This window comes from Hippoglossus hippoglossus, chromosome 6 (genome assembly GCF_009819705.1).
Source record: "Hippoglossus hippoglossus isolate fHipHip1 chromosome 6, fHipHip1.pri, whole genome shotgun sequence".
NCBI lineage: Eukaryota > Metazoa > Chordata > Actinopteri > Pleuronectiformes > Pleuronectidae > Hippoglossus > Hippoglossus hippoglossus.
The window spans coordinates 3544397-3571734 of record NC_047156.1 but is presented as its reverse complement, the minus strand read 5'-3'; the positions used below and the strand labels follow the sequence as shown (position 1 = coordinate 3571734).

The 27338-nt window shown below is 45.2% G+C and overlaps 2 protein-coding genes across 2 annotated transcripts in view; both read left to right on the top strand.

The window, feature by feature from the left end:
- hydin (HYDIN axonemal central pair apparatus protein) overlaps positions 1-22211 on the top strand; it is a 56837-nt gene extending 34626 nt beyond the window's left edge. The window contains exons 34-95 of the mRNA XM_034588202.1: positions 6-86; positions 282-431; positions 516-755; positions 1048-1177; positions 1306-1467; positions 1583-1747; positions 1849-2030; positions 2142-2216; positions 2471-2654; positions 2759-2900; positions 3042-3198; positions 3275-3327; positions 3361-3371; positions 3532-3629; positions 3716-3838; positions 3930-3963; positions 4070-4173; positions 4342-4503; positions 5141-5338; positions 5439-5633; positions 5762-5982; positions 6063-6245; positions 6345-6464; positions 6555-6714; positions 6805-6977; positions 7210-7408; positions 7708-7801; positions 7951-8044; positions 8125-8293; positions 8667-8749; positions 8977-9132; positions 9456-9537; positions 10093-10297; positions 10531-10763; positions 10871-11019; positions 11128-11323; positions 11466-11574; positions 11689-11925; positions 12043-12185; positions 12823-13050; positions 13139-13299; positions 13489-13580; positions 13731-13923; positions 14182-14382; positions 14478-14604; positions 15217-15382; positions 15985-16132; positions 16217-16424; positions 16508-16729; positions 16831-17000; positions 17106-17304; positions 17598-17750; positions 17872-18042; positions 18207-18316; positions 18537-18759; positions 19219-19428; positions 19524-19687; positions 19812-19962; positions 20045-20275; positions 20375-20599; positions 21437-21718; positions 21870-22211. Coding sequence (XP_034444093.1) covers positions 6-86; positions 282-431; positions 516-755; positions 1048-1177; positions 1306-1467; positions 1583-1747; positions 1849-2030; positions 2142-2216; positions 2471-2654; positions 2759-2900; positions 3042-3198; positions 3275-3327; positions 3361-3371; positions 3532-3629; positions 3716-3838; positions 3930-3963; positions 4070-4173; positions 4342-4503; positions 5141-5338; positions 5439-5633; positions 5762-5982; positions 6063-6245; positions 6345-6464; positions 6555-6714; positions 6805-6977; positions 7210-7408; positions 7708-7801; positions 7951-8044; positions 8125-8293; positions 8667-8749; positions 8977-9132; positions 9456-9537; positions 10093-10297; positions 10531-10763; positions 10871-11019; positions 11128-11323; positions 11466-11574; positions 11689-11925; positions 12043-12185; positions 12823-13050; positions 13139-13299; positions 13489-13580; positions 13731-13923; positions 14182-14382; positions 14478-14604; positions 15217-15382; positions 15985-16132; positions 16217-16424; positions 16508-16729; positions 16831-17000; positions 17106-17304; positions 17598-17750; positions 17872-18042; positions 18207-18316; positions 18537-18759; positions 19219-19428; positions 19524-19687; positions 19812-19962; positions 20045-20275; positions 20375-20599; positions 21437-21718; positions 21870-22079 — 9897 coding nt within the window. The 3' untranslated portion in view covers positions 22080-22211. The remainder of the gene's footprint in view (positions 1-5; positions 87-281; positions 432-515; positions 756-1047; positions 1178-1305; positions 1468-1582; positions 1748-1848; positions 2031-2141; positions 2217-2470; positions 2655-2758; positions 2901-3041; positions 3199-3274; positions 3328-3360; positions 3372-3531; positions 3630-3715; positions 3839-3929; positions 3964-4069; positions 4174-4341; positions 4504-5140; positions 5339-5438; positions 5634-5761; positions 5983-6062; positions 6246-6344; positions 6465-6554; positions 6715-6804; positions 6978-7209; positions 7409-7707; positions 7802-7950; positions 8045-8124; positions 8294-8666; positions 8750-8976; positions 9133-9455; positions 9538-10092; positions 10298-10530; positions 10764-10870; positions 11020-11127; positions 11324-11465; positions 11575-11688; positions 11926-12042; positions 12186-12822; positions 13051-13138; positions 13300-13488; positions 13581-13730; positions 13924-14181; positions 14383-14477; positions 14605-15216; positions 15383-15984; positions 16133-16216; positions 16425-16507; positions 16730-16830; positions 17001-17105; positions 17305-17597; positions 17751-17871; positions 18043-18206; positions 18317-18536; positions 18760-19218; positions 19429-19523; positions 19688-19811; positions 19963-20044; positions 20276-20374; positions 20600-21436; positions 21719-21869) is intronic.
- Positions 22212-23273: 1062 nt separating this feature from the next.
- necab2 (N-terminal EF-hand calcium binding protein 2) overlaps positions 23274-27338 on the top strand; it is a 107459-nt gene continuing 103394 nt past the window's right edge. The window contains 1 exon segment of the mRNA XM_034588401.1: positions 23274-23665. Coding sequence (XP_034444292.1) covers positions 23339-23665 — 327 coding nt within the window. The 5' untranslated portion in view covers positions 23274-23338.

Here is a 27338-nt window from a genome sequence, read left to right as displayed (position 1 = left end):
TTCAGATCAAGACAATACAGCTGGTTAATCCTGAGTCTGTGCCGTGCGACTGGAGCGTGGCTGAGCACGTGAAGCCTTTTCCAAAGGTATAGTAACAAGTAACTATAACATAAAGGTTTTTTTTCTGTTTTTCTGTAAAGTAAAATAAAAGTTAAATAATATCTATCTTTTTAAGGCTCATTTTGGCTTTTTGTTATCAGTCACCTGATAAATCCGGCTCTAATACAAATATAAAATCATCAGAGTGACACCTTCGTTCTTCTGTTCTTGCTGTCACTCAGGTTGACAAGTTCCTGCCTCTTCATGTGCGTAAGAAAGTCTGGCAGGCGCAGCGACCACCTCTGCCGGTGTTTGAGATGATTCCCTCCTCCGGCGTGCTGGCCCCTGGTAAACGAGTCAACGTCCAGATAAAGTTCAGGCCTACTGAAAGGGTAAGCAGCCTGGTTGGCTTTAGAATTCTGTTCAATGTAGTTTTACAAAATAAAGGCAATGACCTTCTGTATATGTCTGCGCAGCATGCGTACCACCGGCAGCTAGTGGTCCGCGTGGCTGAGAACACGGAGCCGGTGTTCATCGCAGCCCAGGGTCAGGCTGAGGAGCCACAACTTGAGTTCTGCCCGTCGGTGCTGGAGCTGGGACCTTGTCTGCCTGCGACCACTGACGTAGAGTCTGAGGTCATCGTCAGAAACCCCTGCTCGTTTCCCATTGAGTTCTACTCTCTGGACTTCGACACACAGTATCTGGAGGAAGAGAAGGTAAACGTGGGGGAAAAGGGGCAAAAATTAAAAAGTCTGTTTAATATAACTTTCCAGTTGCAACTCAAACATTAGCCACAATTTTTACCTTTCACTTTTTCATTCCCTCTTGGAGACAAACAAAAGATGAGCTGCACTATTTACCGAACACTCCACTTGCTTTTCTTTTCTCCTCACGTGGCCCCTCGTATAATCATCAACCTTTAACTTTTCTCTCACTCTCTCTTTCTGTGTTCTGCCCTCCTGGTGCGTCTCTCCCCTCTCCTGCCCTCTCTTACATCATCCAACTCAGATCCTGCGTCTGATGCAAGGTTACGAAGAGAACAACACATTGCTGCTGCCCCCCAGAGTCCCTGGAGAAAGTCTTCCCAGAGAACTGCTCGACTACTACAAGGAGCATTGCTCCCAGCTGAAAGAAGATGGTAGATTCATCGACAAGCATTGAAATCATATACTTGCATTTTCAATCAGTGCATGATCTAATCCAACCTGATCTACCTGAAGGCAGGTGTCTTTAATTATTTGTATTTTGTGCATTCAATCATTTCAGAGATGACCACGGAGGCAAGCGGTGGGAAAGTGGGAGAGCTAGAAATGAACCCCGTCTCCAGAGCGATCGCCCGCCACAAGTGTGATGACATGTCACCAGAGGGTCTGGCTGCACGCGACTGCAGAGGCATTGCGATTATTGTGTATGGAGCTCCACAGACAGGTGAAAACAACACACTTCCCATTGGGAAAAATAAAAACACGAACTGCTGTAGTCAGTTAAGTGGATTATGTGTGAGTCTGCATATTGAAGTTGTCTGTATATCCTGTTTTTCCAGGTGGGAGCGACACAGCGGCTGCTCTGGCTCATCACTATGGAGCTGCATGTGTCAGTGTTGATGCAGTGGTTACAGATGTGCTGACTCATGGCACTTCACCTGTTAGTTTGATGGCAAGACAAGTCCATGACAGCGCTGCTGCCGAGTACGCTAGGAAAGAGGCTGGTACGTATAATGTACTGTGAAATTCCGGGAGTTGCTGAAGACTAGAAGTTAGATGAGTGGCTCTTTTGCAGAAGGTAAAAATAAATGTATCCACCTTCCAGCTCAGATAACAGATGGAACCCAAGAACCAGGACCTGGAGAACATCATGAAGACTCAGACCCGAATCAAGACTCAGCTCCAGCTTCACTGCAACTTGTTCCAAAAGCAAATGAGGAAGGCTGCAGTGGAAACGGCAGCAAGAAACCTCAGGAGACTGAAAAACCATACGATTCCCTTTGCCTGGTACAGTTTATCACTTTACTGATTTGTTACATATATAAATTGAATATACTCTAATATTATAAATAAAATGAAATGTAATTAACCATTTCCTTTGGTGTAATGTTACTTCAGGGAGGAGATGTGACCACACTCAGGAGTCTCTTACCTGATCATCTACTGGTTGATATCCTGGTGGAGAGACTTCAGGTAAGACATGTCAAAAAGACGGCAGCAGAAGTTTATACATTATATTGTTGTAGAACATTGTGTTACACATCAGAAAAAAGCTACAAAATAAAGCGACAAGGGCCTTGTGTCACGGGACCTTACATATTGTGTAGTACAGCTAAGACCCACTCTAAAGCACTTGAAATCCATCAGTACAACTGTACAGAGATTTCACTGTGTCTCATGTCTCCTCTCTCGTCTGGTCCTTGCTGTGTGTGTTGCTGTGATAACAGTCAAAAGACTGTCACCGCGGGGTCGTGATCGACGACCTGAATTCTGTGTACTGTCAATCTGCGGCGAGCACGCTGCCAGTCGTCCTCAAGGCCCTGAAAAACAGCAAACACATCTACGTGGTCAATTTGTTTGACTCCTTTGATGCCAGGACGGCACGGGACAGAGCGCAGAGAGAAGCTGAAGGTAACAAAAAAAACATGCACCAGAACACAAGTTAGTCAGATTCTTATTTCTATTCAAGAAGGTTTATGATACCATATGTGCAACTGTCTGTGTGGCTCCTTCAGAGGCTCTGCAGAAGGAGACAGCGGAGAGGGAGGAGCAGTGGTTGCTGGAGCTGGATGAGGAGGAGTATGACGCTCTGCCAGAGGAGCAGAAAGAATTTCTTAGACAGCAACACAAAGAGAAAGTCCAACAGCAGACACTCAGGTACTGGCAGATGCACAGACAACTGCTTATTCTAATCCTAAAATGATCCCAGCATATACAGTATTTAATTTGATTTAATTCTGAATATTTTCAACCATTAAAATAATTGTGTGTTCTTATGTGTGTGTGTCTGTTTCTAAGGGAGTTTGAGCAAATTGCGAAAGAGGAGGAAGAAAAGATGCAGCAGGAGGAGCTGCACAGGCTGAGAGAAGAAGAGTTGAAGAAGAAGGGTAAAAAGGGTGGAAAGAAAGATACTAAAGAAGGTTCGAGGAGGAAGAGCGTGCTGGAAGGAAAGCAGGTAAATAACCACACACAAATACACAATAAGTCAGTCTCACAATCAGTGGAATTGATTTGTTTCATTTCCTCTCCAGTCCATGGATTCATCGAATAAACGGAGCTTACCTACCTCCAACAACTCTAAAGAATCCCTAGTGGACACAAAAGAGCAGCAACATAAATTAAATGAAGGTACAAGAGACATTTCTGGTTTTTTTGTGTGAAAATAGAAACCGAATTGTTTTTCACACCCTGGCAAGAGAAAACTTTGAATCATATAGAGTAAATGATAGTGTATAGACTGTAATCTGATTACTTAGTTGATGATGACACATGTTTCTCTTGGCTTCAGGTTCTCAAAACAAAGAGGCCGATGAGTCACAAAAGCAGACGGAAGAAAACAAACAGTTACACGCAGATCAAACCACGGATAAGACGGAGAGAGAAGAGGTAGGTTTGAAGACAGTGGCACATTAAACGACTTCTTTATATGTTATTCTACGTAGTGTACAATGGAACTTGTGTTTGGATCTCAGCCTGCGGAAACTGCAGAGATGAAGACGCTGAGAGAAGAAAAAGATGTGACGAAAAGCAAAAAGAGTGGAGACAGAGATATCAAAGAAGGGTCAGGGAGGAAGGGTCCACCTGGTGGAAAGGAGGTCTGTGCATTCATGACTCTGGGATGTCTCTCAAACTAAAGCTCTTTGCCAAACAGTGATATTTATTAACTTTTGTATTTTTCTTCTCCAGTCGACAGCTGCACAGGATGCCTCTAAAGAATCACGTAAGAAACACGTTAATGCAGAACATGCGTACAAAATAGGACACACTATACGAATACACACTGTTTACTCTCATGAACAAATACTAAAACTCTTCTTCTAACTCAGCCTATCAAGGCAAAGAGGGGGACCAATCACCCAAGAAGACAGAAGAAGCCAAGGGATTACCTGGAGAGACGCTTCAGCCTGGGGACGAGCTGGAGGGAGAAGTGGTGGGTTTGATAATAATATTATTAAAATATTATTTTTGATGTATAAAGTCACATGTAATGAAGTTAAATCTGCATAAAAAATACACAGTGATACAATCACCACACCTACACTCGGACTCTATAACCGTCTTTGTGTTGTTTCCAATCCACCTTTGCTGCCCTCTCCAGTCTGTGGTGTCTGAGCTGCAGTCTCAGTTCATTGCGTATGAGCAGAGTCGAGTGCAGGTGGAGCACATCCTGAAGCACTGGGACCAGGCCCGGGGCTTGTTGCTGGTCTCGCTCATCCGTGAACCTGTACCAGTGCCAGAGGATCCGCCGGCTGACAAACAGGTTAGTCCAGTGATTCCCAAAAAAAACACCAAGAAAGTTGCTTTTCACTGATGGTGTGGTTGTCGTCAGTTAATCTGTAGCTGCCCAAAAAAAAAGGATTAGTAACTTTTAGAAATTTAAATGTTCACCTGGACTCACGGATGAACTTATCAGAACGTGGGGGGGTCAAAGGTCAAGCTCCCTGTGACCTCACAAAACACGTCTTTTGAACTCAACATCTCAGGAACACCTTGAGGGAATTTCTTCAGATTTGGTACAAACCTTCGCTTGGACGTAAAGAGGAACTGATTGTCAAAGGTCAATGTCGCTGTGAGCTCATGTTCTTGTGAACGTGATATATCCTGATTCGAATTTGAACAAAATCAAGAGCTCAAGTCTGCCTTCGGGAATTTCTTCAAAGTTTGATCAGTTGTCACTTGGACTCAAAGATGAACTGATTAGATTTCAGTGGACAAAGGTTAAAGGTCACAGTGACCTCATGAATCTGGAGGTAAACAACTGCCACAAATTATTTCTCGGTCCCTACATACCAAACTGTGTAAATTGTACTACTTCTATTAATTGTACTCAACTAGAATTAATAGGGAGGAAAATGCTAGTACAGTATTCCTCATTGATCATCGCGCTGTGTCCACAGAGTCCTTTTGGCAAAAGGAGCAAGAAAGCCGGCAGCAAGACGATGTCTCCCCTGCCTACGACGGCAGAAGCAGACAAGGAAGGAGACAAGTTGCCTCATCCGGTCATCATCCCTCACATTGTGCTCAACGTAACGGAGAAAGACCATCCCAGTGCCACAGAGCTGCTCAGAGGCAGCAGCCTGCCTCCACTGGATGAGGTCGGTTTAACATTTATTTTTATCTCTTGGAGTAGTTTGTTTTTTTGTAAATGTATCATCATTCCCTAAACGGTGTCCTTCTCTCCTTTGGTGTCCTCAGGTGTTGGATAATATGGGGGTGGGACCCAGCGGCCCACCCATCTCGCCTCCCGTCACCTTCTCGGTTGTTCCTTTCCCCGAAAACAGGGAGCAAACAAACGGTCCCCTCACCTGTGAGCATTTCACCTTCCTGCTTCCTTCAATGCCGGACAAACATGGTGAAGAGACCAGAGAGTCAGAGGACGATTCTATAAAGGTAAAGACAATGTCATACACGGAATCAAGAATTATATCAATTAAAAAATCAACAGTACAAACAGATTTGAACGTGATGAACATTTTTTAAGTCAAAATTGTGTATTTGTGTGTTTGTGCCCAATAAAGGAAGAGGCAATTGTATCTAAAATTCGCCGCAAGGGCAGCGGTAAGGAGATCGCAGTACCAAAGGAGAAGGATAAAAAAAGCAGAGAGAGTCAGAGGAGCAAGAGCCGAACTACAACCAAGAAAAAACCACCGACCCGCTCGCCTACGCTCAATACCACAACGGCTGAGGGCAGTGAACCAGACCATCACCAAGAAATCTTAGAGCTGAAACGCAGTCAGAGGTAAGGAAACACACACATCACTGCGACACGTTGGGTTTTAGCTTTTGCTTATTGTTAGTAATGGCGTCTTTGTGTTGCAGCCTGACAACGTTTCGCTGGGTCGTACCAGCCAACGGGGAAGTGCTTCTGAAGATCTGGTTCTACTCCGAGTCCCTGGGGAGGTTTGAGCAGACCTTTAACTTTGAGCTCCTGGGATCCCAGAGACACTACCAGCTCCCCTGTAGAGGAATTGGCATGTTTCCCTCCATCTGCACAGACTACACGTCAGTCGACACACTCTAACCAGACTTAATGACAAACACTGACATAACTTTGACTGCACAAACGGAGGACTTAAAATGATCATATGTGGTTTCCCCCAGGACTCTGTTTGCTCTCAGTAATAAGGTGCCACAAATGGAAGAAGGCGTCCAGAAGAGCTATGTTGTCAAACCTGGATATTTTGAGTTTGGGCCACTGCTTTGTAGCAAGACTAGAGACAGGTGAGAGACAGAGCGATGCCAAACAAAGGCCTTGTGTGCTTGTATGGTTCTTTGCTTTCGTATTTACAGTTTCGGCATTTGTGTGTGTAGATACAAGGAAAACAGGTACCCAGAGAACACGGAGAAGTTGGTGATTCATAACAACTCAGGTCTGGAGGTTGAGGTCGAGTTCCAGTTCCAACAAGACAAACATGCCAGTACGTTTCTGCTGGACCCTCCAACCATGACTCTCCAACCAGACCAGACGCAGGTACCGTGGCACCGTCTACCATCGCCCATCGACTGAATACTGATGACTGTAAAAACACTAATACACGTGAATATTCTGCTGACCTGTTAGGAGTTGACAGTGTGGGCCTACCCGACGAAGGTGGCACAGATGAATGACAGCGTCATCTGCTGTATCAAGGACAATCCAGAGCCTTTCATCATCAACTTCTCGTGTCGCGGCGTCCGACCAGAGCTGGAGCTGGAGAGCAGACATATGCACTTTGACAGAGTTCTGCTGCACAGGTACCGACATTTGTAAAACTAATTCAGGAAAGGCAAATTGAAAAAAGAGTGTTTTTCATCAATGACTTGATAGGTGATTTTCACAAAGCCCTACAGAGTAAGAAGCGGCATGATAAAGTGTATGCCCATTACTGTGATAGCAGTGATTACTTTCAAATTCTCGTTTAAATTAAACTGTCTGTCCCTCTTGTGTTTCTCTGATTAACCTCCCCTCTCCCGTCCCTCCCTCCAGGCGAATCAGCCGTAACGTGACACTACGTAATAAGACATGTCTGCCTGTATCCTGGAGACTGCAGGGTGTGGAGGAGTTGGGGGATGAGTTCAGTGTGCCACAGGATCAGGGGATCATCTCAGCCAACTCCTCTTTCCCCCTGAGCTTACACTTCAGGGCCAAGAAGCCACTGCACATCAAGAAGACCTTGCGTTTGGAGGTGAGGTCGACAGTTCAGGAATGCAAAGTGAAAATATCACTTAAAATCGATCCCCAAATTGTACAAAACATGATTCTTTTAATCAAGATCCATGAATTATTTCCTGGAATATTGGAGAAATTGTCCCAAAAGGCCCTATGTCACGATGTTAAAAAAAAGTTCTAGATCCAAGGTCAAATTTGTTATTTCTTGGCCTCTTGCCCATCCTCCCACCAAGTTTCATGGAAATCCATTGAGCGTATGTATGTCACAGTTTGTACGTACATACAGTAGCTTACAGCTTGTGTGTTTTGTTTCAGGTGTCGGACGTTGAGAAGGTTGTCGGCATCTTACACACTGAAAACATACTGATCACAGCTGAAGCCTATGATGTAGCTCTGGACATCTCACCAGGTAGAAACTGTCACAGCGCACACGTACATTTTACTCCTCGTGGTCCTGTTGGAAGGTGACGGCGTTCAACACTGACCGACCAAGCTGCAGCCCTGATGTCATAGTAACGGAAATTAATCATACACTGTATTCTCCTGTTTCTGTGAAAGATGGATGTCTAGACTATGGAATCGTTCGAGCCTTTGAAGAGAATAAACTCCCTCTTAAGATGAAAAACCAAGGAAAATATGAGATCTCTTACAGGTGAGTGTAACCCACATTTCAAGGTGATGCCTTGTGGTTCAGTTCCACATGAGGTGGATTTTGTGACTGTTTTGTTCTAGGTTCATGTTTCAGCAGACGGAACCGAACCAGCCAGCCCTAGACTCCATTTTCACCGCGTCCCCCCAGTGTGGCAGTCTGATGCCCCACGAGAAGGCCACAGCAGTTCAGATCCTCCTCAAACCCAAAAGTGAACTCCAACTCAGAGATCAACCTATCCTGTCTTGCCAGGTCTGAGCCGTACACCGGTCTTAACCGTCACAAAGCTGTGGGCTCAACTGAAGTCAAAGTGGAATGGAAAATGATTTTCTAACCTCATTAGCACGTTTCTGGGACCATATCTTTTTGATTGGACTTTTGATTTGTCCGATTCCTCCCTATTTGTTCATAAAAGGCAGAAGCTAAGTCACAACAGCACAACATACTTCACCAGTTAGACCAAAATGTTTTTATCCCAGAAGCAGACTTGTTTAGATTTTTCGAGATTTAAAGTTTTGTCTTGAAGTGAATTTTGACTGGATTATCTTCATCATATTAAGTTGAAACACTGATGAAACTGAATGATGTGATTGAGAGACGAGACTAACCGACTTCTTTTCTGCAGTTGATTGAACCCACCAGTGGGAATGGAGGCGAAACCATAGCATTCTTGACCATCAAGGTTTCATTCCAGTCTGTCTTCTCCAGGTTAATGCTTGATTCATTCTGTCATGTTAAATATAATATGTTTTAGTAATTAAGACATGATATCACAATAGATTCTGATTTCAAATCGTGTTGTACCCCTTTAAAGCATTTTCTGATGAATTATCATTTTGCACCATTTCACATCAGCAATCTGCGAGATTCCTCATTTGATTCACAGAGGCAGCCTTCGCACAAATTGCGATGAATTTACTTTTGTCCTTCTTCAGGTACAAGATCACACCCGTGTGCGACATCAACTTCGGTCCACTGGCCTACGGCTGCAAGAAAACCCTGAGCTTTACTATCGAGAACAACGGAATCTTTGATACCCGTTACAGCATCTGCCGTTCGGGCGCAGTCTCTTCTCTAACAGGGAGGCCGGGGTAGGAGAACACACACATGTACAGTATACACAGACACACAAGGGCTAGCACTCAGAATGGGACGGTAACTTGTCAAACTGTGTTTAAGAATGTGGGGCCAACAACTGATTAGGGCCTATAACTGTGTGTCATTCCAGTCCTACTCTCGCACCCAGTTTTCTGTCTCTCCCTCACTGTGCATGAAAATACCCCAAAACCGACAAATTCCACTCAAGTCTCACTCGTGATGAAACCGTCCATGTCCTTGTCCAATCATTTAAAAACCAGTTTCCATGAAGATGTTCAAACCAGACTGTGTTTTGTGTCCTGCTCTTCTTCCTCAGGGTCCCAGAGAAGAAGGACAACGTTACAGGGAGGCCCAAAGTGAGAAACGAGTCCTCCCAGAAAGACATGACTTCTGTGCAGGTGAGAGACAGTTTGTGACTTTTCAGTGTGGAACTCGGTGGCTGAACAGAAACATGAGAAACAAATTAAATAAAGTTGGTCTCTTTAGTTACTGTCAGCCGTTCTAATTTAAGCAGGGTTTTTTTTTAGTGAAGAAATAACCTCTGTGAAAACAGATGAAAGTCAAGTCTGTGGTTGTTTGTATTGTTTCTCACTTCATTGCTGCCAACTAATAATAATAACAATAAAGTTACAGTCAGTATAATGGAATATTTCTATAGTGGCATTGATAAATGTAGTAACTCTTAGTTTGACACTGACTTATTAACTGAATCCAAGTCGACCAGATCATTTTGGAATTGCCTAATACAGTTATGGTGGTTGCACATAAGTCACTCATTGCCATCTTAACAGTAATATTAAATTATATCAAATTAACACAACTTAGTTAATTGTTGACATGACTGTATCAAGTAAATTCAGTAAATAATTGTTTTGAGTGTTTCCACAACCTCTCCTCATTTGTCTGATGCATCTTTCCTCCCTTCCTCTGACGCCCTCATGCGTCCCCTCCAGAATCGCCTCACGTTGGGGGTCTTCTCGGTGTCTCCCTGCGTAGGGATCCTGCAGCCAGAGTCTCACCAGGTGGTGTCGGTGGATTGTGCAGCTGACCAGCTGGGCAACTGGAACCAGGGTTTGCTCATTGACGTCAGTGACCGTGACCCCTCAGACCAGCCTGAGGGCATTCCATACAGACTGCTGGCTAAAGTCTGCAAGCCCGGTAGGAGCCGCTGATCTGATTCTGTCTCATCTGATTGTTTAACACGGTTGTGGCTTGTTTCCAAAGGGCTCAGATCCAAACCTGTTACACGCATAAGTTCTTCTACAATCACTGACTATGTAAACATGTACAATGTCTTCATCACCGAAATAAAGTGGGAATCATGTCCTTCTACACTTTTTCTTCACAAAGGGATTTTACTTTATAATAATTTGACGTTTTTTGTCTCCCAGACATAGCGTTAGACATGGCCTCCATCTTTGAAGAGCATCACCTGTGTCCCAACAGCAGACAGCTCTCCTCCGAGCAGTTTAACGAGGCTAAAGGGATTTACGTCCTGGATGAGAACAAGTTCATCTTCAACAAAGTCCTGGTCAGGGGAACTGTTCAGGCTCGCTTCAAGCTCACCAACAGCAGCAAGGTGCCCTGCGTGCTCAGCCTGTCCATCAAATATGGTGGTGGCAAGGTAAGGCGTGTGAAGCTTTGTGAACGTGTACATGTCTTTTACACATGCATAAATATTATCAATGATTCTGGTACAGTTAGTAAAAATGAACCTGGGTTTCCTCACAGTCGTCCCGTCAGGTGGAGGCTTTTGATTTGCCTGCTACAACACTGAACATCCCCAGCCAGTCGCACGCATTCGCTGTGGTCACCTTCACGCCACAGTCAATGCAGCTGTACAGTGCTGCGTTCGAGGCCACAGTGGAGGGAACCAGCAGGTATGAGTGCATGACTGTGTCGTCTACCTTTGGTCTCCTATTTCCTACAACCTCTTCTTTTGTCTTTGCTGACCACTTTGCACTTCTTCTCTCCTCTGCTGGATCCAGAACGACACCCACATTCAAGACCAAGGTGCTGGAGTTTGACCTGGTGGGAGAGGGCAATCTGCCCAGTGTGTGTGTGCTGCGTCCAGCTCTGAGGACCAGCGAAGGAAGCCCAGTGTTAGAGTTCAGACGGGAATTAGTCGGGAGAAGGAATACTCTGCCCCTGGTGCTGCTGAATGATGGAACTGTTGCAGCTCAGGTGAGACACAACTATAAGATTTTTGATCTGGGTCATTAAAAAACGGAATTTTAGCAACATTACGTTTACAATACTCACATGAATATAATATATTTGACAGGATAGCTTTGTAAATCAGGTTTTGTGTGTCTTTGTCGTGCAGGTTCAGGTTGACATGCTGGATAAACATGGTGTGTTCAGCTTCAACGCTGCTCCAGGCAACACCTGCAGCTCCATCCACTTCACACAGCTGGAGGGCTGCACTGACTCAGGTACAACTCTGTCTACAGGCAAAGAGAAACCACAAGACTTCAGATCAAGAGTTGTTGATTTACATGGAGAGAGATGGTTAGTAACACTCCCATCCTCTTGTCCTTCTCCCACAGAGAATCACCTGGTGCACAGAGCCGCTCTCAAGCTGAATGTTAATGAACAGGTGGAGATTATGGTCGGTTTTTGCTCTGATGAGCCCTTGAGTGTCAAGGCCAAGTTGACACTGCAGGTGGAGGACAACCAGTGCAGCAATACCATTATACAAGTGACCGGAGAGACTTACGAGCAAATCGTCTCTCTCGACAACATCAACTGGTCATCACAGGAAATGGACCAGGACGATGAGAGAGGTGAGAGAAGACAGGAGGGCGGGAGAGCAGAGACAAACAGACAAGTGTTGAGTTCACTCCCCGTGTAGTGATTTAATAACATCTTGATTCTCATCCTGCATTATTTCTCCCTCACAGATAGTTATGAGAAACTGAATTTTGGTGACTGCCATGTAGACTGTCTCTACCAAGAGAGTTTCACCATGAGGAACCACAGCAGCAGCCAGGCGGTGAGGTTTGAGTGGCCTCCTACTGGACCTCAGGTCGTCTTTACCCCACAGGTACGGCACTGGAGGAAAGACGGTGTATCTGTAGAGAAAAAGAGCTCTAAGCCCCTGAATAATGTGGTGTGTGATAGAGAATACGCTGTCGGATAGAATCCTTTATGAATGTGTAAATGGATGAAACACTTGAACACATTGATCTGGAGATTTCAGTCAGACATGTAGCATCCTGCCTGCGTCAATGGCCCGGCTAAAACATCCATTACATTTTTTAACATCATCTGCAGGCAGACAGAATTCAGCATAAACTGAGTAGATATCGTTTTCACTGTGCACGGTCACATGACAAGCATACAGGTCTCTTCAGACACGCGAACCTCAGCTTATTTTGTCTCTGCTGGCATGCAGGGTACATATACTGAACATCATTAACAGTTACATTATTCATTAAATATAATAAATGAATGCCAAACAATTTAAAATGAAGTAGTTGCTATTTGTTACTCCACATAGCTTATAGCCAAAGAAAGACGATGACACAATGGTCCCTAAGCACCGCTGTGGCTGTGCCCCTGCACCGCATACTATCTATTATAGTGAGATTCTTTCTAAGAAACCATATCCTCTCTTTTATTGTTTTCTTGGATGTTATTTCGCCATTTGTGATTTCAAACAAACAACCTGCTTGTTACAGGTGGGACACCTTCATGCTGGTTGTTCTAAAGAGGTGACCGCCACCTTTAGCTCCCACCAGCCAGTGACCCTGAAAAGCAAGCTAATCAGATGTAAGGTTTGCCAGGTGGAGTTCGAGCAGCCAGTGGACCAGGTGGCCGACTGGGACGACCGACAGAGGACAGGCCAGTGGCTGAGTGGCTCAAAAGAGGAGGCTGCTACACAATCAGAGCAACCTGGGAAGAATCAGGTACACATGTTCACAGTGATGTTAACGACAGAGTTTCCAGTTCACAATTATAGCTGACCGTCGATGTCCATAATGTCCATCTATGCAGGTGACGAACACAGAACCTGAGCCCTGCTGCTCCGTGGTGGAGGGCTCGCAGTGGGAGTTGGATTTGCTGCTCAGCGCAGTTTGTGACTATGTGATGTTCACCTGCAACGACACCAGCATCCACTTCGAGGACACCATGCTCTACCAAAGCAGACGCCACCAGTAAGTGAGGCATCGTGTGCAGTGTATGCTTCATTAAACAACATGTAACTGAAATAATCAAAATGATGAAATGGGCTCAAAGGGGACCGGGAATAGATGGTTGTATCAATCCATCAATACCGTTCTGATAATCTACAACAGTGGACACCTCTTCAATGTGTGTGTGTCTGTGTGTGTGTGTGTGTGTAGGCTGCAGTTGGTGAATCAGGGTGATGTCAAACTGGAATACTCCTGGCAGGTTGTCATGGATCTGATCAGCAACACGGGCAACGACCAAGAAGGTATTACAACAACATCATGAAGTCAAACCCTTGATTTAACCTTGATCATAACATTCAGTGACTTTTAACCATTTACATTTGAATGCTTTAAAAACAGGAGATGAAACTGAATAAATGCTGAAATAGTTAAATGTGCGATTGTGTCGTCAGCAGCAGCGTCGGCTGAAGCCCGTCCCCACAGCGCTGTGTCCAGTGAGACGTCTCTTCTGAAGGAGAGCCCTGAGCTGCCTCCCTTCAGTGTGGAGCCCAGCATCGGGTTCATAGGTCCTGGCTCCACGCAGAACTTCAGCATTTGCTTCTCACCTCTGGAGGTCGACCAGTTTCAGGGCAGGCTGCTCTGCAGGTGAATACACTGTCGAGATGATGCAGTAACGACTAACAAGGCTTCTTACACTTTGTTGTCAGTCTGACACTTACAGGATTGTAGTTTCTGCTTAATGTTAATTTCAACCTAAATCAAGAAAGAAAATTCATGTGTTTACAGGTGAAAAATACAACATAGGCAACAAATACACAAACATATCCCCTTAAATATGACTTAACGAGGATATTTTATCAAAACATAATTACATGGACATGTTTATGTGTACATTTCTTTCAGTATTCCCAACCTGCAGGAGGAGGATCAGGCTCCCTGTATCCCAGTGTGCGGCCGCAGTCTACAGCCCCACTGCCACTTTGACCTTGAGGACTCGGACTACGTCACTGGGAACCACCGCAACCCTGAGTTCAGGGACTCTCTGGACCCCGACATCAGGATCCTAGAGTTCAACGCCGTCGGCCTCTCTGTGCCATCAACACGGTAACCGACAGAGAGAGGCAGTGGAAAGCTTTTCATCTCCATCCAACACTTTCATTACTTTCATTGTGTGTTCTTGTTGTTTTTGTACTCTGCAGGTCTTTTGCGCTGTTGAACCCAACCGACAAACTTTACTCATACAATTGGAAGTGTGAGGACGCAGGTGGCAGCTTGTTTCGCTGTCTCACCCCGTGTGGCATCGTCCAGCCTGGGAAGCACGTGGAGGTAAAGACGCAGACACACAACGATCTTAATCTCTGGAGGAATCTCACAACGTTTCTCTTCCATTTCCCCACAGTGTGTCACCTCGTTCACCTCATCAGTCAAACTCAGTCCATCTCCTCATCTCAAATTGATTCATTAGTGTTTCAGTCTCCCCATCTCCCCGCGTCCCACTTTACCACAACTTTCTAATCATCACTGCTCTTTCTATTTAATCCAATTCCACTTTAATTCAATCTCGTTTTATCCATTTTTTGTTCAACTCATCTAATGCAATCTGTTCTAGTTGGTTCATCACACTTCCCTTCCTCTCTTTCTCACATGTTTCCCTTTCATCCTCATCCTCATCCGTCAGTGGCCGGAGGCATTATGTCTTTGTGTTGTCAGTCAGATCCGTCCCAGTTCTGTGAACACGACATCTCAAGATTCCCTCGATGAATCCTTTTAAAATTTGGCACAAATGTTCATTTAGACTCATGAATTAACCGATTTAGATTTGGGTGGTCAAAGGTCACAGTGACCTCATCCAATTGCAAGGCTGTGTTTCTAGTTTTATTCACGTGATATCTTCATTGACATCCTTACGTACTCCATATCCATCCTCTCTGTTTCCAGATGTTGTTTGAATATGTAGCCGTGCAGCTGGATGTGGTGGAGTCCTTCTGGAGCTTTGTGATTGAGACTCTGCCGCTGACACTTCCCTTCCTGTTTGTGGGCAACGCCAGAGAACCGCTCGTGTATCTCAGCAGACCTCTCATCGACCTGGGAGAACTACTTGTCGGTACGTGACAAACATCCACACAATTTCAAGTTGCACCACAAGTCTTATTTGCTCTACTACATTTAGACATGTCTGCAAAAATTCCCTATATCATTATTAATTGTTAATTTCAACAATATCTGCAAAAGCTTCAGCAAGACTAAGGTCTGATAAACGTCATGTGACTAAAAGCATTTAGCTAGAAACATTGTCCTCACTGATAACTAAGAAGAGAATGAACAACCGAACCAAAGCTTTGGCTTCCCCCTGGAAAAAGTTTACTAAACCTACTGTGGGTAATAATGTCAATACAAGACTCATGTGAATTCCACAAAATCAGAGTGTGTACACATTTAACACTGTTCCCCTGAGAAGAGAGGCACGCCGACGACGGCAGCTGTGCCAGGCCCACTCTGCGTCAGGCTGTTTGGCTGCGGAGAGAGCGACATCTGGAATACTCGATGCGGCTGGTTTTTGAGGATGGTGAATACTCAGAATTCTGTGTGTGTGTGTGTGTGTGTGTGTGTGTGTGTGTGTGTGTGTGTGTGTGTGTGTGTGTGTGTGTGTGTGTGTGTGTGTGTGTGTGTGTGTGTGTGTGTGTGTGTGTGTGTGTGTGTGTGCAGGTCACAAAGTGGAGCAGACAGTTGATCTGGTGAATGGAGACGAGGAGCCTTTTCACTTCTCGGTCCAGCAGTCATCTCTGCTCTGTGAAGACCAGCAGTCCAACATCATCGTGCAGCCCATGAGTGGCACAGTGGCACCTAAAGACAGGTTAACGACACTGTAACACTCTGCACTGTAAAAAATGTGTGAGGTGGCAACGTTCTGGTGTTAAAATTGAACCTGGTGTTGCAGGTTGCCGTTGACTGTGTTCCTCACACCTTGCCGGGAGGGCTATGTGAGCTGTAGATTGACTCTGAAGGTGAAGAAGAGGTCAGAGCTGCTCACACTCACTGTGAAGGCCGACTGCTTCACCATGAGCACTTTGGTTCAAGTTGTGAATCCAGACGGGGGCCTCAGAGAGATCGACTCCACCCACCAAGTCACTCTGGACTTTGGAGAGGTCAGCACACTTTCACTCTATTGTCACAAGCAAGGTCGAGCGTGTCAACCTCAGCTTTATTCCTGTGTGTTCACTATTTGCAGGTTGACATTTCAAAGCAACCCACCATTCATTTGCTGGTGACCAACCTGGCGAGATTCAGCCTGGATGTGAGTTTCGACCTAACGGGTCCCAGTGAGCTGCTGAAATACTTGGAGGCAAAACCACAAAATGCTTCTGTTGAGAGTGGAAAACAGATGCAGTTGTCGCTCTTGTTCTTTCCCCGAGGAAACTGCTACCTTCAGGATGTCAGCCTGAGTATAAAGGTGGGTGATGCTCATACCTAGATAATATTTGAGGGTTTTAATGGAGGTATCAAGTCCAAAACCCATTATTCTCTCCTGTGTTTTCTCTTTCATCTCATCAGGTAAAACACGGGCCGACTTTTACCTTTGTGGTAATAGGCAGGGCTGTAGCACCGAGCCTGGATTTCTCCTTCACCGAATTCAATTTTGGCAAGTGCTTCCTGTACTGTCCTGGCATGGTGCTGCCATCCAAGACTCTGGTGATCAGCAACAAAGGCGACCTAGACATCAGGTGTGTGTTGAGGTGTCGGGTTTTACTGCTCAAAGATTTGTTTTTATTCCACGCAGAATGTGAGATTTTACGTTTTTTTAAAAATATGCTTTACTTCTTCATCAGTGTCCAGAGCCAGTTCAAGAACACCTCTAACCTGGAGATGGACTTCCAGTCCATTGTTTTGTTACCTGGTGCTGTGATGGAGGTACCAGTCACCTTCTATCCCCGAGAGGCGCGTCGATACCACGAGAAGCTCAGCTTCGTCTTAAACGGCTGCGTTACGAAACAGGTGGACATACACGGACAAGGGGTCGAGATGAAGGTGAGAAAGACACGTGTGTGTGTGTGTGTGTGTGTGTGTGGGTGTGGGTGTGTGTGTGTGTGTGTGTGTGTGTGTGTGTGTGTGTGTGTGTGTGTGTGTGTGTGTGTGCTGAAGACAAAAGTGTGGATCTATTACTGATAACAAAGATACCAGAGTTAGATATACCATAGATAGCCTATACTGTATATATAAATATAGATATACAGTATAGATATCGATATCATTTGACTGTATAATCTATCAATCTGTTGAATTTAATCTATTCATTCTGGATCTGCACTATCTTATCTTAGCTGCATTTGGAGGATCCGAAGCACAGAGAGGTGAAACTGGGATCTTTGATGTTGGGTCAGAAGGTGAAAAAACAGGTGGTTCTGGTGAATCGCAGCCGTACAGAGCTTTCCTTCACTCTGCTGCTCCACTCAGACACACCTCTGGACCCAAAGGTAGGACCCCCCCACCTCCACACACACACACACACAAACACACACACACACACACACGACAAGATGGTTAAATACAGGCAGCACGTATATCTTCTCCTCTGCTCTTCCTCTCCTCCTTCAGGATCTGTCGTTCAGTCCAGCAGGGAAGCTGAGCCTGAAGGCTCGTGGTGGATCTTGTAAGGTTGAGATCCAGTTCTCTCCTCGTCAGCACATCCCTCTCTTCAAAGCTGAGCTGCAGGCTGAGCTTTCAGGCCTGTTACACCCTCTGCTGACCATCCAAGGCTGCTGTCACGTAAGCCAATACTTTTCCTGCTATTTTACCAGGCTGTGTTTGCTTCTCTTAACAAGCGCTAAATTAAATTGATCGGCTTTGCAACGTCTTTTACGGTTTGATAATTGTTTGTTTTTTAAAAAATATGTTGGATGAATTTGTGTAATTCCAATTTAAACTGTCAGGGTGTGGAGGTCCGGCTGGATCAGGACCACCTGGCCTTTGGACCTGTCGCTCAGCGGTGCCAGGCGACGAAGAGGATTGTTATGACAAACACCGGAGACATTGGTGTGAGGTGTGTGATGCACAGCAGATTATCCAGCGTGATTCTCTTCTTATCGTCTGTCGCAGGGCTAAAAAAACACACACAAAGACACATGCACCTACACACAGATGCACAGTATTGTTTTACTGCAGTGTTGCATAATATTATTTGAATAGAATCTGAAGTCTCCATATATTGGATTTAAATCCCGCTCTCTGAGATGACTGCCTAATTTATATCTGTCTGGCAGGTTCCACTGGGAGCAGAGGAGCTTCCCTGCAGAGTTGTCCATCTCGCCGGCTAAAGGCTCCATCAGTCCGGGCATGAAGGTTCCTTTTGATTTGACTTTTGCCCCCAAGGACCTGAGTAAGGACACGAGATACGAGAACCTGACTTGCTCCGTCGAGAGCCGCCCCGCGCCCGTCACCCTCACCGTGACAGGCTCCTGCATTGCGGCTTCCACTAGCAAAGAGGTTTGACCGGTGCATTTTTATTTTTGTTCACATACGCAGTGTAGAGAAGAACATCCATCCATTATCTTATCACCGAGGGTACAGAGGGAAATCTGGAACACCCTGCTTTGGCAACCTGTTCTCAGTTAGCGAAAGACAATGAATGGACGAATCTCCAGTTGGTATAAAAGATAAAAGCCGTCTCACTGAAAGGATGTTTAAAAAAACCCTCTCAGATAATGTACGAGTTCGATCCGGCTCCTTTTGGAACAGACGGTGAGGGGTGACAGATTTATAGATCACTGGAAGTCGGGTTCGATTAGCTGATTAACGACTTCTGCTTTAACATTAGTGGAATGTGCTTAATGCTGCATTTCCTTTTGATTATATTATCAGTGACAATCATTACCTGTAATTCTCTTCATACATCTACTGTATAATAATTTCCCTCTGCTGTCTTCTTCTTCTTCTTCTCTATAGGTGGTGAATTTTGTTTGCCCGGTACGTTGCTCTCACCCTCAAACCCTGACGCTGGTAAACCCCACAAACCAGCGCTGCACCGTCCGACCTGTCATCGAAGGGAAGCATTGGAGAGCGGCGCCCTCTGTGACCCTGGAAGCTCTGCAGAGCAAAACGTATGAGATCACCTACAGACCGCTGACCATGACTGCTGAAGGAAAGAAACACCTGGTACAGGAACACTGAAATACAGACAAAACCAGTTATTGACATCAATTCAATCTCAGACATGAACTTCTTACACTTCTCTTTTTGAATGTCCTCAGGGGTCCGTCTTCTTCTCCTTCCCTGATGGGACAGGCGTGATGTACACGCTGCAGGGAACCGCTGAGCCTCCCAAGCCAGAGGACACTGTTGCGTATGAGCTTCCTGCCAAGACTCAACACACACAGTCGCTCCCTGTGCACAACTGGCTCTCGGAGAAACAGAGGTACAAACGCACACGGAGTCGACACCAGAATGATCTTACCCCTTTTAACTTAACAAAAGAACCTAAAAAATAAATCATATAGGTGGTAGGAGTGCTGAATACACACCTGTTTGTTTTTTCTAAGGTTCAATGTGCAGATAAAGATACTGAAGCCTGAAAAACCAGATGCCACCATGTCTCTGGAGGGTCCAAAGTTCATCAATGTTCCTGCTCTGACCAAGGCCGACTACAAGATGACTTTCTCCACATACAGAGAGGGGCAGTACAACTACAAGGTTTGATCATGCACCCCCTCATTTGAGATCACATCTGATAAAGTTCTGGAGTCTCATCTTTACATGAACTCTTTTTCCTCAGGTGACATTTCTTAACGAGGGGACAGGCGAGTACATGTTCTACCTCGTAAGCTTCAAGGCCACTTGTCCAGAAGTCTTGTCCACCATCAAGCTGGTGAGCATTGTCCGCCGGACGGCCTCAGCCACTGTACAGGTGGAGAACCCCCTGACCACATCCACCTGCCTCACCACCGAGTGCAAATGCGCCGACATCAGTGCCCCACCTCAGCAGACTGTGCCCGGACAGTCCAAGGTGAGTACAGAGAACCGGAGAACCTCTTTGCTACGTTTAAATAATACTTTTCAAAATCATAATAGGTTCAATTCTTGTATGTGTGTGTCTTTTCTTCAGGGTTCTCTGAGCTTCGAGTACCAGCCTCTGCGTGCAGGAGAATCCACGACCCGGCTCACTCTGTTCAGCACCGATCTGGGCCTGTTCCCCTACGACCTGCTGCTCCGAGCTCTGCCTGCACCGCTGGAGAAACCCGTCCACTTCAACACGTCACTGGGCAGCAGCCACTTTGTGCTCGTGAAGTTCATCAACTACTCCCGCTTCAAAACAGAATACACGTGCAAGGTAACAAAACGTCCTGAGGGATTTAAGATGCACATTCTTGTTGTAGACTACATGTGTTTTGCTCAAGCTTCTCTTTCGATGTTGTGGCGGATCGGTGTAGATACTGACAATCTGGTTATGTCTGTGAATCTCAAGAAAATGAGAGAAAGAAGAAATTATAAAGTTAGAGGTCAACAACTACAATTAGACAGAGAGATACACAATGAAAGATCAGGGGAAATATGTACAGATACTGATTTACAGAGACGACAAACACCAGGTTTGTTGGATTAATTAAAAAAAAGCTTTCAAATAAACTTAAAATATGATTAAATAAGACGTCTGTCATTTATCGAGTCAGAACTATGTTTCTTGTTTCTTCAGCCTTCACTATGATGGTGCACAGTGACTGTATTTACTAACTATACTGGAGAGATCAACCATTACGTTCACAGCACAACACATGCTCCTCTACTTTCACTCTGGGGGGAAAATGTTATTTGCTAATATTCACCATGAAGATAAGAAGGAAGCTGGTAACTCGTGTTTAACTGCCACTAGTGGAGTGTGGGACCAGATCGGAACCTGCTGACGTCTGATTTATCTTTGTGCTGTAAAGATCAGTGAGAACTGTACTGAGATGTGCTGTGGGACTCACATGCTGACATTTGCTTGATTTAACTTGTATGGGGTCTTGGATGTAATGAAAATCCAGACCGGTGACGTCAGAGTCACGAGGACTGGAGTTCTCTTTCAAAAACATCAATCCATGTTTCAAAATGACCGAAAATAGCACTGGAGAGAAGAACGATTTATTTGCTGTCAAACGGTTCTCTCCTCCTTATCTCTCTCCTCCAGACTGATTGCCCGGACTTCACCGTGGACAAAAGCCTCGGTGCTTCACCGGGCTTCCAGGCCGGCTGCGAGGCCAGCGTGGAGGTTTGTTTCGAGCCTCATCAGCTGGGGGAAGTGAAGGGACAGCTCACCCTGACCTCAGCCATCGGTGGTGAATACATCTTTCCCTTACTTGGGATCTGCACCCATCCCAAAGCCCAGGGCCCGTTCAGCATCAGGGCCGGTCGCAACATCACCATCCAATTCAAGAACGTCTTCGCGCAGAGCATCGCTTTATCTTATCAGGTAAACAACTTTGTTCTTAAAACTTGTGGAGTGGAGCACAAGTTAAAGTCGTGAGGTCTCAGGAGGAGCATTAGTTTAGTTTCCTTTAAATGTGATGATTCTTTCATCTGCTATCGATCTAACCCAGGCCTCACTGACCCTCATCTTACAGGTGGACAACCCCAGCTTTACTGTGAAAGGAACCGACACCATCCCCTCCAAAAAGTTACAAAACATCGTGGTGTCATTTGAGGCCCCTGCAGGAGGCCCCCCGGGGCCCTGGTCAGGCAAGCTGACCATCTCCAGCCAGCGCGATCAGGGCCACAGCACGCCTTGCTCATGGGTCTACTACCTGAGGGGCTACCGTCCAGATACAGCTTAGAGAGAGATTCACGTGCACTCAAACAAACACATGCCAAAGGACTTTATTGCGTTGTTACGGTTCAAGCCTGAGTTCTTTAGTTAATGTTTTATTTAATATGAATGCCAAATATACTGAATAAAACATTCTGCAGAGAAAACCCTTCTCCCCTCCTGTCAATGCACCGTCATGTCCACATGGGGGCAATCATGTCAAGTGCTTATACCGAGTCTACTGCGCTCCAGCAAAGAGGCAGGACGCTCAAAATACCTGTGTTTTTTGTGTCTTATGGACATTTTGATAACCTGAGTGTTAAAGTGTCATTAGTCAAGTTTGCACAAGGAGTTAATTTGTCCAAAGCTCCCTGTGCGCTGTTAGACACACGGCACATTGCAGGCGAGTCGAGCTACTGAGCTGAAAGGGCAGAGCTGGGGGAGATGCTCATTACCAAAGGTTAGATCTGTCACACACACACACACACACACACACACGCACACACACACACACACACACACGGCTCTAATGATGAGCTGGAGTGACACTTTGAGACACACTCCTCTTTACTCCATGTGAAAATCCTCTGATCTTCCCATTGGGCCTCTGTGGGTCACACACAAACCTCCTACTGGGACTATTTAAAGGAAGAAAAATAAAGAATGATCCACTGTCTTTGTTTAACAACCGACTGAGCAGAGAGGATATACCCAGGTTGCTGTCAGACAATAAGCACACGCAGGTGGTGACTGTTCCAAACAGTCCTCAGTGGTTTCTGTAGGTTTACTCCAGCACGATGGATCCTCCTCAAGATGAGGAAAACAAAGTGACAGCAAATCCTTAATGGGTTTCACTTTGCTGGAGCTGTACCAAATAAAAATAAGTCACGATAAACTCTCCAAACCTTAACAAACCAGTCCCCATGAGCATATACCAACTATTATCATTATATGGGTCATGTAGAGGGGGTGTAGGGTGGGTGGGCTTTAAATATTCAATGTGAGAGTTGTAAAAGCTGAAGATTCCGAAGTTTAAACAGTGAAATGTTTCTTTCCTTTAACATTCCTACAACTGTTGGTGGTGAATTCTTCCAATTCTCTCGTGTTTTCTGTGGAGATGAATGAATGGACCTCTCCTCCTCTCACTGTTAACATAACGGGGATGCAGGGTGTAGGGTGGGTGGGTGTGTTCAGGGGCTGAGGGCTGTGATGTAAGAGGGGAGGTGGTGGGTGGGGGCTCCTCTCTCTCCCCCATAGAGCGCAGCATGAGCGCTCCGCGGCAAAAGGATGTGTGAGCAGGCAGCGCGCTACTGTCGGGACGGAGTCCACAAACTGCTCAACAAAGAACAAGCCAAACTTCGAGCCCAGGAAACCCGCGAGCAGCCGAACCCCGTAGCCGGTCAGGACAGCGAGTCCGCGACGGCAGCGCAGCCCGGAAACAGCGGAGCCCAGCCCGGTGGAATCGACGGGCTCGTCCGCTGGATCGTCACCAAAATGAGCGACAACAAGAACATCTCCAGCCGGGAGTACGCCTCCAGCAGGGAGGAGGTGGCCGTGGCGCAGGAGCAGTTCTTCGCCCCGGAGCCGCGGAGAGGCATCTCGGTGATTTTGGATGTGAGTACCGGGAGGTGGTGGTCAGCCTCACGGGGCGGGGGTGTGAGTGAGGGTGCGCGGGATGGAGACGTCCAGAGACACCGGTGCAGTGCGCATTTACGCACAGACTCCATCCTGCAGTTTAGGGTTAAAACTTGTGGCTCCAGCGGTTTAGAGCAGGAAACAGCTTCGAGACTCAAATAAGACACGCTGCTGTCCGGGAATCGAACCTGTGATCTCTTTCTATCTGTCTGGTTGCCAAATATCGATGCGTATTTTCCATCTTATTCACCAACTCTCTTTACGTCCTCTCTGAACGTGTTTCCTTTTATTATGACTTGGACAAAATCCACCCAACGATCCGCACATCTGGACTTTTACACATGATTTCCGTCCAAATCCACTCTGACGTGCACCAAAGCACTTTGCTGCCCAGAAGCTGCACCGACACTTAAAGCAGCTGCTGTTATCGATCCCTGAGATGAATCTAATGCCAACACATTATTCTGTAGGAGGACACACATCCAGCCTTCGTGTCCTGTGACTATAACGCAGCAGCACTGTAGATTATTCTTCCATCACTGCTCCACTAAAGCTGCATCACATCAGATATTATTGTTCTTTTAAAGCTTTTATTGTGGAGAAAACAAAAGAGAAAAGTAGCTCAGTGTGTTCAGACCCGGAGCTTGAGTGCAAAACTAATTATGATGATAAGAGCTCCTGTGTTCTGGTGTCACAGAGAACTAGTTATGTGTGTGTGTGTGTGTCTGTATGTGTGTGTGTGTGTGTGTGTGTGTGTGTGTGTGTGTGTGTGTGTGTGTGTGTGTGTGTGTGTGTGTGTGTGTGTCTGTATGTGTGTTCTTGGTGGGGGTGTGATTTGCTGAACTGTTGCAGATTCAGTTCAACGTTGTTTTATGAGCTTTGGAGCCAAAATGCCTCCTTCCCGTGTCCTGGTGTGAAATCATTTCACTGATGGAATGTTTTTGTGTGGTCTGGTTCATCTGCAGAACATGTTTAAGAAACTCTTTATTTTCTATGAGCATTTTCAGGCTCAAAATACAAGTTTAACTTCAGCACTGCTAAAATCTAATTTAAGTCGAGTGTGAAACATTTTTGCTGGAACAGGGGCGGCCTCAAGCATTCTGGGGCCCATTGCTTCATAAAAAAACATAAAAGAGAACAAAAATAAGATAATTTTAATAGGTTTTCCAGTAATAATCATATTTTCTATGTTTTCTGTCGAGGTTTATTTTTCAGGATCAGAATAGTCATTCTAAATATTTCATGTCGCTTACAGGATATTCGTCTTTGTACGAAAAAGCCATATAGAGACAGACGGAGAAAAACAGGTTACCACAAAACAGTTATAAATACTCTGTGTTCTTTCTTTTGACATTATCTGCGACCCTGCTGTGATTGGTCGATAGGCAGTGCATGCCCCGCCCTCTGACATCAGCACAGCAAACTCATTCTTGTGTTTTCTCTGCATCTCACCCTCGGCATCGACCTGAACTCTGAAATGTTAATCGCCTTTTCCATTTTCCAATATTATTGACCCGGCTATTATTGTTGTGAAGAAGTCCACACTGAAGGGATTTGTGTGTGTGTGTGTGTGTGTGTGTGTGTGTGTGTGTGTGTGTGTGTGTGTGTGTGTGTGTGTATGTGTGTGTGTGTGTGTGTGGTTGCTCTTGTACAGCTATCTTTGTGAGGACCAGTTTGAGTCTACAACATACCTTTTGGCCGGTCCTCACTTTGTGACCCCCCTTTAATGGACTGTTTGGGGGTTAAGACTTGGTGTTAGGGTTAGAATTAGGTTTAGGTTAGGTTAAGGGTTAGGGTCAGGGATTTAGTTTGGATGGTTAGGGTTAGGGTGGGGGGCTAGGGTATGCATTATGCCAATGAGTGTCCTCACTAAGATAGCTGTAGAAACGTGTGTGTGTGTATTCTCCTCAATAAACCCTCTCCTTGCTTGTTTCTCCTCCTTTGCTTTTTCTTGTCTTCTCCTTCATCTTAACCCTGATGCTCCTTCCTTTTTTTTTATTCTTTAAACTGCTGTCATCCTTCCTCTCCTCCTCCTCCTCCTCCCCTTCATATCCTTGTCATCTTCCTCTCCTCCGTCCTCGGTCAGGCCCGAGACAGCATCCATTCTTAATAAGGCTCCGAGATGGAAGCAACGTTCCCCTTCCCTCCCTCTGTCTTCTGTTTTGTTCCGTCTTTTCTGTGTATCTGTTTTTCCCTCTCGTTTTCTTCTCACACAAACACACACACACACACACACACACACACACACACACACACACACACACACACAAACACACGCGCGCGCCTCAGAATTGGCTCTTTTCTGCAGAGTTGAGTGCGCCCGAGGGTGCAGCCGGAAAGCAGAACAATTCAGAAGAGCTTGTCGTTTGGAACGCAGCTCGTCTCAGCAGTTAATGATTTTCACTTTGGCTCGCTCAGATGGACGCAGCCGCTGCCTAAATGCACCACTTATTTATAGTTTAACAACCCACACACAGTTGTAGGGTAAATGATCTCTGGACTAGTTTATGATTTTTTTTTTTCTTTTCTTGTTCAGTTGTTTAATCTCGATTCCTGATGATTTTCGAACCCGGAGAGACAACAACTATTAATCTGCAAAGTATTCTCTCAATTTATTAGATTAACTATTCAGAAAATTGTAAAAATGTAAAGTTTTCATTACCAGTCGTTATACCCAGAGATGTTGATTTTTTTTTTTTTATCATCTATGACAAACAAAATAATGAAATCTTCATATTTCAGGATCTGGAAACAGAAAATATTTGTTATTTTTGTTGCAATTAATCTGTTATCAAAGTAATTGCAGATTCATTTCCTGTTGATCAATTAACTGATTAATCATTTCAGTTCTACTTTAAATATTCAGTGTGAGAGTTGCAAAAGTTGAAACTTCTGAAGTTTAAATATTACCTTTTTTTTTTGTTGATAAGGATTTTCAGTTGCATAAATCTTTTGTCGTTAACTCTCCTTTTTGTTGTGACAAAGCAAAGAGAAGAAGAAAGCAACTTCTCAGGACTCCTCCCTGCAGCACACGCTGCTTCTCTTCTGTCCGGCTGTCAAACGCACTGCTAATGAGATTAATTAATCGATACACACATTCTAACACAGTGTCCAGAAACTGGGAGCGTCTCACTGCCTCAGCCTGTCCGTCCATTTCATCTTCTACATCCTCCCTCGTCGTCTTCCTCTGCGTCTCTCTGCTGTTTTCTGCCTCTCGTCGTCAGTAGAATCAGTTCACACGAAACAAAGCAGCAGACCTGCCACTCTCCATTTCACTCACGCTATGAATGAACTCGTAGTATGTGTGTGTACGTTTGTCACACAGCTGTCCATGTGTGTGTTTTGTCAGTGTGTGCACGTACAAGGTCAAAGTCGTATACATTTATACAACATCCTTTGAAGGATCAGATTAAATAATTGAACATGTGTACGTAACTTCTTCTCCAAAGGGATGATGAAACTGCTTGATGTCAGATGGTAGTGATGATGATGCTCTGAGTTATGTCTGTTGTTACATCACAGGTCAGAGAGAAAAACTGGAAATTTCACACCATGTCCTTCAATGTTTCTTCAAAATCTTTCTTATGTTTCCGATCCTAACTCAAAAATATCCGGATGGATTATCACCAAACTTGGTGGGAATATTACTTTT